This window comes from Nuphar pumila, chromosome 8 (genome assembly GCF_984573655.1).
Source record: "Nuphar pumila chromosome 8, dmNupPumi1.hap1.1, whole genome shotgun sequence".
Lineage (NCBI taxonomy): Eukaryota > Viridiplantae > Streptophyta > Magnoliopsida > Nymphaeales > Nymphaeaceae > Nuphar > Nuphar pumila.
In genome coordinates, this window is record NC_143256.1 from 122,124,588 (window position 1) to 122,137,499 (window position 12,912).

The 12,912-nt window shown below is 39.7% G+C and overlaps 1 protein-coding gene and 1 long non-coding RNA gene across 2 annotated transcripts; one reads left to right on the forward strand and one right to left on the reverse strand.

Moving 5' to 3' along the window:
- Positions 1-894: 894 nt before the first annotated feature.
- On the forward strand, positions 895-3,522 carry EMB175 (Pentatricopeptide repeat (PPR) superfamily protein). The gene has a single exon (XM_090015466.1). The coding sequence runs from the start codon at positions 895-897 to the stop codon at positions 3,520-3,522; it is 2,628 nt and encodes an 875-aa protein (XP_089871592.1).
- A 2,207-nt stretch (positions 3,523-5,729) lies between these two features.
- On the reverse strand, positions 5,730-11,652 carry LOC149830493 (uncharacterized). The gene is made up of 4 exons (XR_016433669.1): positions 11,527-11,652; positions 6,588-6,673; positions 6,288-6,513; positions 5,730-5,935 (listed from the first exon to the last, which is right to left on the reverse strand). It is a non-coding gene; the product is annotated as an uncharacterized LOC149830493 (long non-coding RNA).
- Positions 11,653-12,912: the final 1,260 nt, after the last annotated feature.

The window sequence follows — 12,912 nt, forward strand, 5'->3', positions numbered from 1 at the left end:
TCTCCAGTTCAGAAAAAATTGGAGGATGAGGAACTGAGTCCATTCAATATCTTCTAGAGCATGATCCATGAATGTTATGTATTAGTTTACTAGGCACAAGTAAAATATAATTTTTGTCTGGGCTATGAAGGCGGGGAGATCTTGTTTTTCATGTGGATGAATTCATTTATCATTAACTGAAATATTAACGCGAATGATTTCTAAGTAGGGATGCAATTTGACAAACGGGGACGGGGACGGGGACGGGGACGGGGACAGGGACGGGGCGGGGCCGGGGACGGGGACGGGGCGGGGACGGAGGACATGAAACGGGGATGAAGGCGGGGGTGGAGGATAAAATCCATCCCCGCCGCAGAGGCGGGGCGGGGGTGGAAACCTTGTCCCCCGCCCCGCCCCGCCCCACTGCCATCCCTAAGTGGGGTTGGGCAGACTCCTGCAAATTATACAGCTATGTCATTGGTTTTTGAACCTGCAATGTCCCAACACAAGGTGACGTGCACTAGCTGTTCCTACCAGACAACCAAATTCCCCGTTGGTGAAAAAAAAAATTCTATACTTTTGAAACGTTTACTTATATTGTTTATGTTTTCATTTAAGTTTATATATTGTATGATTTTATATCTACCAATATTTTCTCAATATTTTTTGAAAGAAAAACTAGTTTTGTAGAAATATGACGAGATTTTTTTTTTGCCAATATGTTTTCAAAAACGAAAATTGTGGCTATGGTCTAAATCTGAAGATCTATATCCGAAAATAATGTTAACATGATCCGATCCATCTGCAGCCGTAGGAATAGGACACACCACAAAAGAACCTGACCCAGAGCGAAGGCAGCAACAGCAACCAAATGGAAGAGCCTCATGTGGGCTAATCCAAAGAGGGGAGACAGCCATGCGCGCCCTTCTCAATACCTTCCCTCCCCCTCTGCCCCTCTTCCCCCTCCCCTCCTCCCCATCTTCTCCAAGGACCAAGACCGCCACCACCACCAGAACCAGAAGGAGGCCCCTCACCCTCCGACCCCTTCCCCTGACCCAACCCATCACTCGGAGCCACCACCACCATGCAGATTTCGACGAGTTGCTCGCCGCCCATTACTGCACTCTGCTGCAGCGGTCCATCGCCGCCGGAGACATCCGAAGAGGCAAGTCCGTTCATGCCATCGTCCTCAAAACCCTCCCCCAAGACCACCAACTCCTCGCCAACAACCTCATCACCATGTACACCAAACTCGGCTCCCTCCCGTATGCGGTCTCCGTCTTCAAGTCGATGGACTCCCCGAATCTAGTCTCTTGGACGGCCATGATCTGCGGGTATGCCAATTTTGGGATGCCGGTGAGGGCTGTGAAGGTTTTCTTTCGGATGAGAGGCGCCGGATTCGAGCCGAACGAGTTCGGCTTCGTCGGCGTCCTCATCGCTTGTGGGCGGTTGCTGGCTGTAGGATTGGCAATGCAGGTTCATGGGTTGGTCTTGAAGCTGGGGTTTATGTCATGCGTCTATGTACCCAATGCGTTGATGGCGGTTTATGCCAAATGTGGATGTTTGGAGTGCGCGCACCAAGTGTTCGACGAAATGCCTCACAGAGATGCCGTGTCTTATAATACTGTGATTTCGAGTTCGGAAAGCGGTTCGCGTTGCGAGGGAGCGTTTGAGATGTTGGGGGAGATGCGGGATAGAGGTTACCGGGTTGACCAGTACACGCTCTCTAGTGTTGTTTCGGCTGCTGCCTGTGAGTCCTCCGTTGATGAAGGCAAGCAGCTTCATGCCCATGCGCTTAGAGCGGGATTAGAGTCAAATGTTGCGGTGAACAATGCCTTGATCAGTTTCTACACTAAATGTGGCGGGATTAAAGATTTGGAAAATCTGTTTGGGATGATGCGCATTCGTGATGTGGTATCTTGGACTGGAATGTTTACCGGCTATGCCCAGCATGGATTGATCAAATTAGCTGTTCGTGTATTTGATGAGATGCCTGAGAAAAATGCCGTTTCTTATAGTGCTCTGTTGGCTGGTTATGTGCAGAATGGGGAAGGATTGGAAGCACTTCAGTTGTTTGAAGATATGCTGAAGAATGGTATAGGTCTGTCGACTTTCACTCTAACAAGTGCTGTGAATGCCTGCTCGCTGGTATCAGGAGCTGTGGAGGGCCAGCAGATCCATGGGTTTGCTACCAAGACTGGTTTTTGGATGGATTCTTATATCGAGGGTGCATTCGTTGATATGTATGCAAAATGCGGGCGAATGGAAGATGCAAGGAAACTGTTTGATGGTTCTCCTAATCCAACTTCAATTGAGTGGACGTTGATAATTTCGGGTTATGCTCGAAATGGTTTGCCTGACGAAGCCCTTTTCCAATTCCTGAAGACAGTGGAAGAGGGAGATATATATGTTGACGAGTATGTGATTTCTGCAATTCTAGGTGTATGTGGGTCTTTAGGATTTCAAGAGATGGGGAGCCAACTGCATTCTTATGCCGTCAAGATGGGTTTAGTTGCTGATGTTTCGGTTGGTAATTCTGTTCTTAGCATGTATTCTAAATGTGGTTCAATGGATATGGGGAAGAGGATGTTTGATCTCATGCCTGAGCATGATATTGTATCATGGAATGCTCTGATCATGGGCTACAATCTTTACCGGTCAGGCCATCTGGCTTTGGACGTTTTCAAAGAAATGGAAATTTCAGGAGTGAAGCCAGATGGTATAACATTCATTGCTACCCTTTCAGCTTTCAGATATACTTACTCTAACTCTGCCGATAGATGCCAACGTTTGTTTGATTCAATGAGTGACCAATATGGAATTAAGCCCACTGATGAGCATTATGGTTGCGTCATTGATGTTTTGGGTCATGCGGGTCATTTCCGGGAAGCAGAGGAGTTCATCAAACAGATACCGGATGGGCCAGGTGTGCCAGGTTGGCGAGCTTTGCTAGATGCCTGTAGGCTTCACCACAACGCACGGTTAGGAAGGGTAGCTGCACAGCATCTCCTTGCGATGCAACCGCAAGACCCTGCTACATATATACTGATATCTAACCTTTATTCTGCTTCTGGTAGATGGGATTGCTCTGAAAAGGTTAAAGAGGAGATGAGAAAGAAAGGGATGCAAAAGCATCCCGCTCGAAGCTGGACAATTATCCAGAACCAATTACACTCTTTTTATGCTAGAGATAGATCACATTTTCAGGTCAAGGATATTTATAGTGGATTGGAGATACTGATCCTGGAATGTAGAAAGGCTGGCTATGTTCCTGATACAAGTTTTGTTCTACATGAAGTAGAAGAATATCAGAAAGAGAACTTTCTGTATTATCATAGCTCTAAGCTGGCTTTGACATATGGTCTTCTTATGACAAAGCCAGGAAAGCCAGTTAAAGTTGTGAAGAATGTTCATCTTTGTGGTGACTGCCACGAATTCATGAAGTATGCATCCAAAGTAACACAAAGGGACATCTATATGAGGGATTCCACAGGTTATCATTATTTCAATGGTGGCAATTGCTCATGCAGAGATTGTTGGTGATGTCCTTTTCTTGTATATAAACCAATCTGAGAAATTGACATTAGGCCAAAGTTCAGCAACACCGGAACCTAGAGTGGTTGAAGTTTCTACTAGGTTGCTAACATGTTTTGATTGCACCAGCTGCAGTCTGGCTGTACTTTTGTTTCAGACACACAAAGATAGCTGTGTTGTATATTCCATTTTTAATGACCAAAAGTCATAGTTGCACAGAATAAATTGATGTTGTAAAGGGTAATATCTTCATCCTTTTTATGGACTCCATTCTATTTGGTTGCATTTCATTTTCTACATGTTCCTTGCTTTGAACATTTCTGAAATCATGTGCCTTGAGACATTCTTAAGGGTGCCTCTTGCTGCTCTATTTGAAGCTAATGTGGAGAGCGAACTGTTTTCTGCTTTCAGCCCTGCTATTACTAACCTACTCGTTCTTCTCTGCAGTCCATCGCATCTCACATTTGAAAGGGTCTCTATATGTGAACTGTTGTGAGAATACTATTCCAACAATATTTGTGTTGTTCCCTGACCCTAAATCTGTATGCACAACAGTATTCTAGTGGCTGTTGATTGTGGATTCAAATTATTACCTGTGGCTGTTTGCTATGGAAGCTTGGATTCTTTACCTAAACATACACTCAGATGTCTCATACAGGTGTATAAGACAAGCTAGTTTGGGATCCATAACTAGCTTGTTCCACCATGTGGAACACGGAAAAGTTGTAGGCCACCGTTGAATTCTTAGCCATGGAAGAAGGCGAAGCTGGGCCAGCTTACTGCATACTGGCAACATTGGTTAAGGTCTTTGGGAGGGGAGGACAACACCACACCGTTGGTGGGGTGCCATGCTTAACAAAAACAAAACACAGGCCACAAATAAAAAAGCAAAAAAGGAAAGCACAACAGTGAACAAAAGAGGTGCAGCTGAGCATGAAAATGTGCAAATGGATCAATTCATTTGGAGGATAAATATTATCTTATCTATTAGAATAATCTATGCTTGTCTTGGAACAACAACATTCAAGTATCCAGGCCTCCAGACCGACCTATCTCTTCTAATGTTGTAGACCTTGGGTTTTACTTGGATCATTTTTAATGTCAGAGACCTGAGTTGGACTTAGATCCTAATCAAAAGCATATCTGAGCCAAGTCAAGATGCAAACTTTGGAAAAAGATGATGAGCATTCACATTTGGTCAGACCTGATCCTTTAGGAACGGACCTGGGCCGTGACCCTGGTCTGTTTCATAATATAATGGTGCAATACAAACTGAAGGTTACTGATGTGGGTATACTTGGCTCAGGCTCAATTACTGCTGCAAACCAAAATGTGAGTCACCACAAGATTTATGCAATCCAGTATAAGCAGCAGACCGAGCTTCATAGAGTGCAAGTCTCCATCTGCCTTCATCGATAAGGATAGAGGTTAAGATTTGTTTTTCCAGTTCTTGCCTTCTTTTCCTAACATGAATTTTAGCTTTTGCTTTGTCCTTTTCAGTCTGTGGCTCTGTTTAAGCAAATCCTGGTTCATACTGCTAGCCAATCATTGGAAGCACAAAGAGACTCGAGGAACCAAATAACATTCTTGTGTACTCTTGTGTACCTCCTGTATTCCAAAGACGTCCACGCCAAGTCATAGACATTGTCCAGGGGTAAACTAGAAGAATGTTGTGCATGTGATGGAAGATATCTGCAATTATAGTCTGTCTAGAACACTAGCAATAAAGAAAATGATAACTGCTTATGTCCGCCATGTAGATTATGTTTCTTTTTATTAAACGGGGAAACCGGTATTGGGTCGGGAGACCTGCTGTCATGGAAAGCAACCATAGCGAAAAGTCTTGCTGAGCTATGGTTGCCATACCCAACAGCATAAAACCTCGAGGCCACACCCCTTGCCCGTCAAGGAGACTGCTGTTTCAGGCTTGCAACTAGGAATGCACATCCCAGGTATAGAACCCTTAATGCCCTTCAGCCTGAACATATTAAGTTGACCTGCCTAGCTAGGTGTGTAGACCCCTTGTGGCAGGGACCAAGTAAATTTAAAAACTCAGGTTTCACTGAACCATAATATCACACCATAATATGACCCAGAATGCATGTTTGCAGGCACATGCATGGAAAAACAAAAAAATGGAAAGAAACTTGAAACTTGAGCTAAATGAACAAAATACACACGATGAACTGTTAAATTACTCAAGCAAATCTGGTTAGACAAAATATAAGAGAAAATAAATGACTATCAATACCAACATAAGAGTACATTTAAAAAGTGTGGTAGGGAGGAGTCAGCCACATGATTTGTTCCTTTGGTAACAGTCTTTAAGCAACTTGTGAGCTTTGATGAGATCACCTGAAACTTGCTGATCTTGAAAGCATTCATCCATGTATTTTTCTAATATGACGATGATCCCGAGAAGCTGAGAAAGAGTGAAGGAAGAGCAGGCAGGAAGTTTGACAAGCAACACAAAGAAATCAAGAAATGAAAGTACCAGAAGCATCTTATTTTTCTCCAGAGTCAAGAATGTTTCACTGTAGATAAAATTGATGTCTTGATCTGATCCACTGTCCCATTGCTTTAATGTAAAAATCAACCATACCTCATATTTCATTTTTCATTACAAGGAGACATCCATTAATAGGGAGAATTTGAATAATGTGCTTGTGTTTCAATAAAGGATGTGTTAATAATGTGGGGGGAAAAGATGGTTCTACAAAATTCACGGAAATATCAGCCAATATATAAGAAATCCTGCCTGATTGAAAGGATACAGATGCTGTTTTTGCATTTGAACTCTTACAGCTGTCTGCATCTTCTAGATGATTCTCAAGTGCTTCTGCAATATGAACAGATTTCTCCCCCAAAAGAGAGGCATACTGTCCTAAACTTGATGGACTCACAAGTTCTGGAACTCTGATCAACAGTCTTGCAAATAGACTCCAGAAAGCATTGGAATCCTCAGAATCATCCGGAAAAAATGTCAAAATGTCCATCAGTCTGCATGGGTACCATGTCACATTTCTTCATTATATTCCATTAAGAAACATTCCAGACAACAAAAGTCACATTACCTTTTGAAATTTCTTCAGCAAGATTTGGTTCATCTGATATGAGATTAGCAATTAAGACAATAGCTTGTGACACAAGAACTACCAATCTGCATCATGGAAATGTTCAAGAGGTAAGAAACTAAATTCAACCTTTGAGCTTTCATTACATAAAGTTGATCATCCATTTGTCACATGGATGCAAACTTCTCTTATGCTGAACAGTATACTTATCTACCACCACTACTAATACAAACAATGAAATCAATGTTCATCCTATTGTGTCAAACTTGCCGGACATCACCGTAGAAGAAGGTTAAAAAATGTTGGTGATGTTTTCCATACTTTACTACAACTGCTACAACTACTATTACTGCTACCGCATTGACTTGTTCTAATAACAGTAAAACACAATAATATTACTTTTGAAAAGCATGGTAATGACAATTTGTCATCTTTTTTTCTGAAAGAAGGCAAAATGATAAATTAAAAAGAAATAAAAACATAGTGATAACATTGACCATGTGGTGAGCGATCACCCATTAACATAAGGAAAACAGGAAGCATATGCATGTCAGTGATGTTACTTTTAGTTGACATTTAACATGGCTAATTCCTTCCACCTTGGCTTATGCTGCTTCTTCAAACTTTCTAGCACCAACTTGATAGGAGGGAGAGAGGTAGATGCTGTAATAAAAGAAGAAAAATACAAGTAGATGCCTCTTATGGGCTTACAAGAGTACAAGAACACAATGACCACTTATGGGTCGATACAAAAGAATATTCACATAAGCCACTTATGGGTTGCAAACACGTAAAAATAATGGATCTTATCGAGAGAATGAGTGATTGAGAAAGAAATACCCATCTAAAGAGAAGCACCCATATATATACACAAGGGAGAGCCAATATGGTTGTTGGGAGCGTCCCAATAGCTATATTTGGGCAATGACAATACTTGTAACAACCCCAACTCATCCCCGTTGAAAAGTGAAAATATTTATTTATTTATTTATTTTTAAAACAATTACGAAAACCATACCTAGAGATCCGGGGCCTTACAAACACAATACAATCCAAACCACAAGAGATCTTACATTAACCCAACAATCAACTAATTAACTTTATTTATCAATAATTAAAGTTTAAGAATATAATCACATAATTGTCCAAAATTATGGAGTCACACTGTCCCAAACAAAATATCAAAAAGTAGTCATGAAGCCTCGTAAGTCTCATATAACAGACGTCCTCGTCACTGGGCTTCAGGTCTTTTGAAAAACATAAAGGGCACAGGGTCAGAATTAAAGATCTTGCGTACGAATTCCTCTAAAGATCCAAGTAGGTAAGAAAAGTATAAATCAAATTTATGCAATATTTTTAGAGAAACATACACTACAACTATCTCATAATCCAAATAATCATTCATGCATTTAATAACAATTATCATGCAACAACTATATCTCACATGAAAAGAAAACAAGTAAAGATGCATGAACTAATTGCAAAACAGTAAATATGCATGATATCAATGCACATGTATGAATAACTTATTAAATTCGTATTAGAGTTTTCTTTTGTATGCATGCTCCTATTAAATGCACACAAATTTAGTTTCACTTTTCATTAAAACCTGCGAATACTAAAAATGGGTACAACAATTCTCAAAGTTAAAGATATGTTCTCAGTTGTAGCTTAACACACAATTTGTATTTTATTACTATGTTTCACACTTGACCCTCTACCAATATCAGGAATCAACACCATCTATCGAAATATTAGAAATCAACATCGAATACCAAGACACTAGGAAAATCAACATTTACTGATGTCACTTTCTTGGTATACCAATAACAACAGTTATATCTACATACCACACCCAGACAAAATGACGGAAAACTCTCTAAAACCGTGGCCGGGAGGTGAACCACCGTATCGGGTTCAGGGGCACAATCGCACACAGAGTTTTAGTATTCTCACGGTTTTTCCAAAACCGCCATCCAGGATTCCTACACTATGGAAGGAACATCCAGGAAGAACAACATTAATTATATTGTTTTATCTCTTTTATCTTATTAATAAGAGTCAAATTCCTTACAAAAGAATTGTTTTGCAAATCAACATACAAAGCACTACACGGGACCTTAGCCTGAACAGTGTAATTAATTCAAAAATTCAATAAATTTCAAATGAATTTTTACAATGCATAAAACAAGACTTAGAGCAACACCTGCTCATGACCCACATGGCCAACAATGGTTCACATTTGGACCACTGATGTATCTCATGCAAAAACCACAGTGAACATGTAACTATGCAATCATTCAACATGCCCACAAATGCACTTTCATTCACACACAATATGAATGTACATGTAAAATGATTTACATATGCATATGAACACATGCTTGCAACATGCATCCTAGCTCATGATTCATCTCATGCATAACATGCAACCATGCACATGATCATGTTGATGCAACATTCAACTAACTTCAGAATTCACGTGTTTATGATATGCACATCTATGCCAACATGATATTCAATGTTATGAGCTTACATAACCAATAAACATCTTTGCCAATTCGGGCATGCTCGAGATACAAAATATAACTACCGAGCCCAAGCTACACTGCCCCCATACACAGGACAACACTAGCATGCTATTGACAACATGTTTCTCATGTATAAACATGCAATACATAAATCTGCAACCTTGTTCTGCCCTATAACAACTCACCAAAATCATAAATTGGACACCTCTCACAACATTAAGAAACAATATAAATTCAGCCAAACCATGACAACATAAAGGAAAATACGATTTCAGCATGTTGCTAAAATGAAAAAGAAGAAAAAGAATCTAAGCAAAACTGCTATACATAGAGTACACGAATTTTCTAAGCTTGGTGAACTTCCAACACATTTATTTCATGGAGAAATAACAACTAAATCAAGATAAGCAACAAGAAAAGACTAATTCTTCAAATGACTAAAGAATTAATTCTAAAAAAATGATTTTGTTATACACAAACTCTTTATAGCTGATGCCATTAAGGCTCAACTGAGGTCAGCCATTAACTTGGACAATTATTCTTGACTAACTAACTAGGTAGATCCATGATGGACTTAACCCAGCTTCCAGTTCAATATGCTAGGCTACACATACCTAGACCAGTGGTTTATATATTCAACTGAACATCCTGAATCAAGAACAAGTTGCAACTCATGGCCCATCAATCCAAAACCAGCTTTTGGTAAGGCTTGAATCTTTGAACTAGGATTTGGTCAGACACGCTAACAAACAAATATGTACATCAAAAGCATCTTGATGGATCACAAGTTTCAAAAGAAAAGTTACTGAAAATAACATCACAGATTTACAACAGAAGTTAGTAACCTATCTTGCTGATAAAATACCCAATATTAGTTTAAGATCACAATGAACATAAGAAATGAATAATCAGTTAAAGCTATACTCCCAATTCTGTAACACAAAGAATTGCCATAAACAGAATTAATAAACCTCGAAGAAGAAATGGGAGTATAATCATGCGCAATCAAACCATCAAAACCATTATAAGGATATAAAAGACTCCAACATAATAGAACATTTAGCTGATACAACCAAGTTATCAGAAAAACATATGGATCTTATTCACATGCACAGAAATTAAAAACCATGCGGATTCTAGTGGTTGTTTTAAAAATCCAGTTTTATGAACAAGCATCAATCGACAGTTGGGACTTTGCAACAAGTCTGGTTTTGGATTAGATCTGGTCCAAAACCAGACCTTGATGGGGTAGCCGAGTATGCAGTATGTCCCACGCATATATATATATATATATATATATATATATATATATATATATGCTGGGCCTGCGGCAAACCTGGTTTGCTTGCGTGCATACGAAAAAAAATCGACAAATCTAGACCAGATCTGCATACCAAAAAAAAATCTGCAGAGACAAATCTGTCCAGATGTGTTCACACACCAAGTGTGACAGATCTGTCCTTATAGACAGTAGAACAGATTTAGCCTGAAATCAGAAAATTGAATACATGTCATGACGGAAATAAATGGCTGATATATATATATATATATATATATATATATATATATATATATATATATATATCGTCTGAAAAAAAGGAAATCATCTCATGCTCTGGACTATGTCCCTAGGCTACTAAAGCTTCCTAAGCCATCACTAGTCTTAAGATGGAGTGCTAACACAGCTTCAGCAATAAGCGATAATTAAATCATTATTTCCTTTTGATTGGCAATCAAAATATTATTTCTTTACAAGACATAAGAAAAAACTGTATAAGCTTCATTAGACAGCAGTCCATGATGTGTTTACACTTTTTTTCACAATCAAGTTGGTACAACATGTTAATCTGCTCTTGATATAATCAAGACTATAGGTGCAAGCATGCGAATGGTTAATTACAAAATATAATGGAAAAGTAGGTTATTGCTTGTCAATGACAGGGAGATGCTCGGAGGAAATTCTTTGCTCACTGCAACATGCTTCTCACTTATTCAAGACTTACAGGGTGAAACCATGTACAAATTAATTCCATAAAACAATTAGTTGGAGAGTATCATTCTTTCTTAACAATAGAAAAAGGATAAAGGTCAAACAACAAACTTACAGGACTCAGCTAAGTTCTCGAATGTGATAAGTTTTGTAACTCACTTGCCTTAAATCGAACCTTACAAACAAATTCACATTTTGTTAATACTTAATAAGAGAAAGTGAATAATGTTTCTGGCCTTCATAGTAGATAAAGGGCAACTATGCATTCTACAAAGGGGAACTATCAAGATTTCGTCATACCCACGAGAGTTACTTCAAATTTAGGCAAGAAACTCAATGACCCAACAATTTGAAAGAGGCAGAAAGTGATGAAAAGTTCATGAATTAAGCGTCAGGAAGGTGGATGACATATACCAACCCGAGAGGAAGGGGCGTAGGGGGTGATGGGTGGGAGAAAAAGCTTCTTCTCGTTCTTCTTCTACCTCGTCTTCGCTATTGGCGAGTGCCATGGTCCTTTGCTGCTGAATTCCGTCACACCCTTTTTGTATTGCACCCTCTGTTTCCCTCCAAAACCAGTGATCCAAAGATTGGTTTCCTCTAGCAGAGGCTGTTTCGCCCTTTGCGGTCTCTTGCTCGGTCCTCAAGGGTAGGGATGGCAGTGGACCGGGGGAAAGCGGAGCTCCGCCCCGCCTCGCCCCGTTTGGACCGGGGATGAAGGTTAAAATCCATCCCCGTGCGGGGATGGACTTACGCTTTCCCCGCCCCGCTCACGATCCCTGCCTTGCCCCGCCCTGTCTCATCCCTGTTTGGATCGGGGATAGAGGACATGAAACCGGGATGGAGGTTAAAATCTATCCCCGAGGAGGGGGTGGAGGTTCAAATTTTGAGACGGGGCGGGGGTGGAACCTTGTCCCCCGCCCCGCCCCGGTCCATTGCCATCCCTACTCCAGGGGTGCAAACGGATCGATTCTACACAATATTTTTGGATACAGATCTTTAATATAAGATCTGAATCTGTGTTTGGATTAGATTCGGATCTACTTAATAGATTTGGATCACTCTTTGATTTTTATCGGATCTATGTTTCAGATTCGGATCAAATATGATTTGCACTTTTTCAAGTTTACATGTAAAAAGCTTGATTTTAGTTCTTTTTTACTGGATCGAGTGTTACCATTTAATTTTGGATTCATGTCATTGAATATCATTCGGATCTGGATTTAGATTTGGATTCATGCCTGCATTTGAAATTTGGATTCAGATTTAGCATGATCTGGCTCGATCCAAATCCATTTTCAGCCCTACCCTTCAACACAAGCAGTTTGGGATTTGGGTTGGATGTGGGCATTTTTTTATCTTAAAAAGTGTGATTACAGCCTAAACAGATATGGTTTGGATTGAGAAACTCCGCTCAAATGCCAGTGCTAAGTGCCCTCATGATGTAAATCAGATGAGCGGTTTACAAGAAAAATTTTAACCAATTATGAATTATCTAGGAAAAGTAGGAAATAACTAGAAATTCAAAGAAATTGCATGAAATTATCGTAAAGCACATCAAATAAACTAGATAAACTATAAATTAATTGATTTCAATATCTCTATGAACTTCCCTATTACAATGATACATCCTCTATAAATAGATGAAACTTTCACAATTTCAAATTAAACAAACTAATAACTTCATAAAGATATAAAACTTATCCTAAAATTTTGGATAAGATACGAGATCCAAATTAAAAAAAATCAAAGTAACAAATAAAGATCTAATATATAAATGGATCCCTATGGACCTTGATCTTCTGCT

Bases quoted from the DNA above. Each gene is read 5' to 3' on its own strand.
- EMB175 (XM_090015466.1), top strand. From the start codon at position 895: ATGCGCGCCCTTCTCAATACCTTCCCTCCCCCTCTGCCCCTCTTCCCC.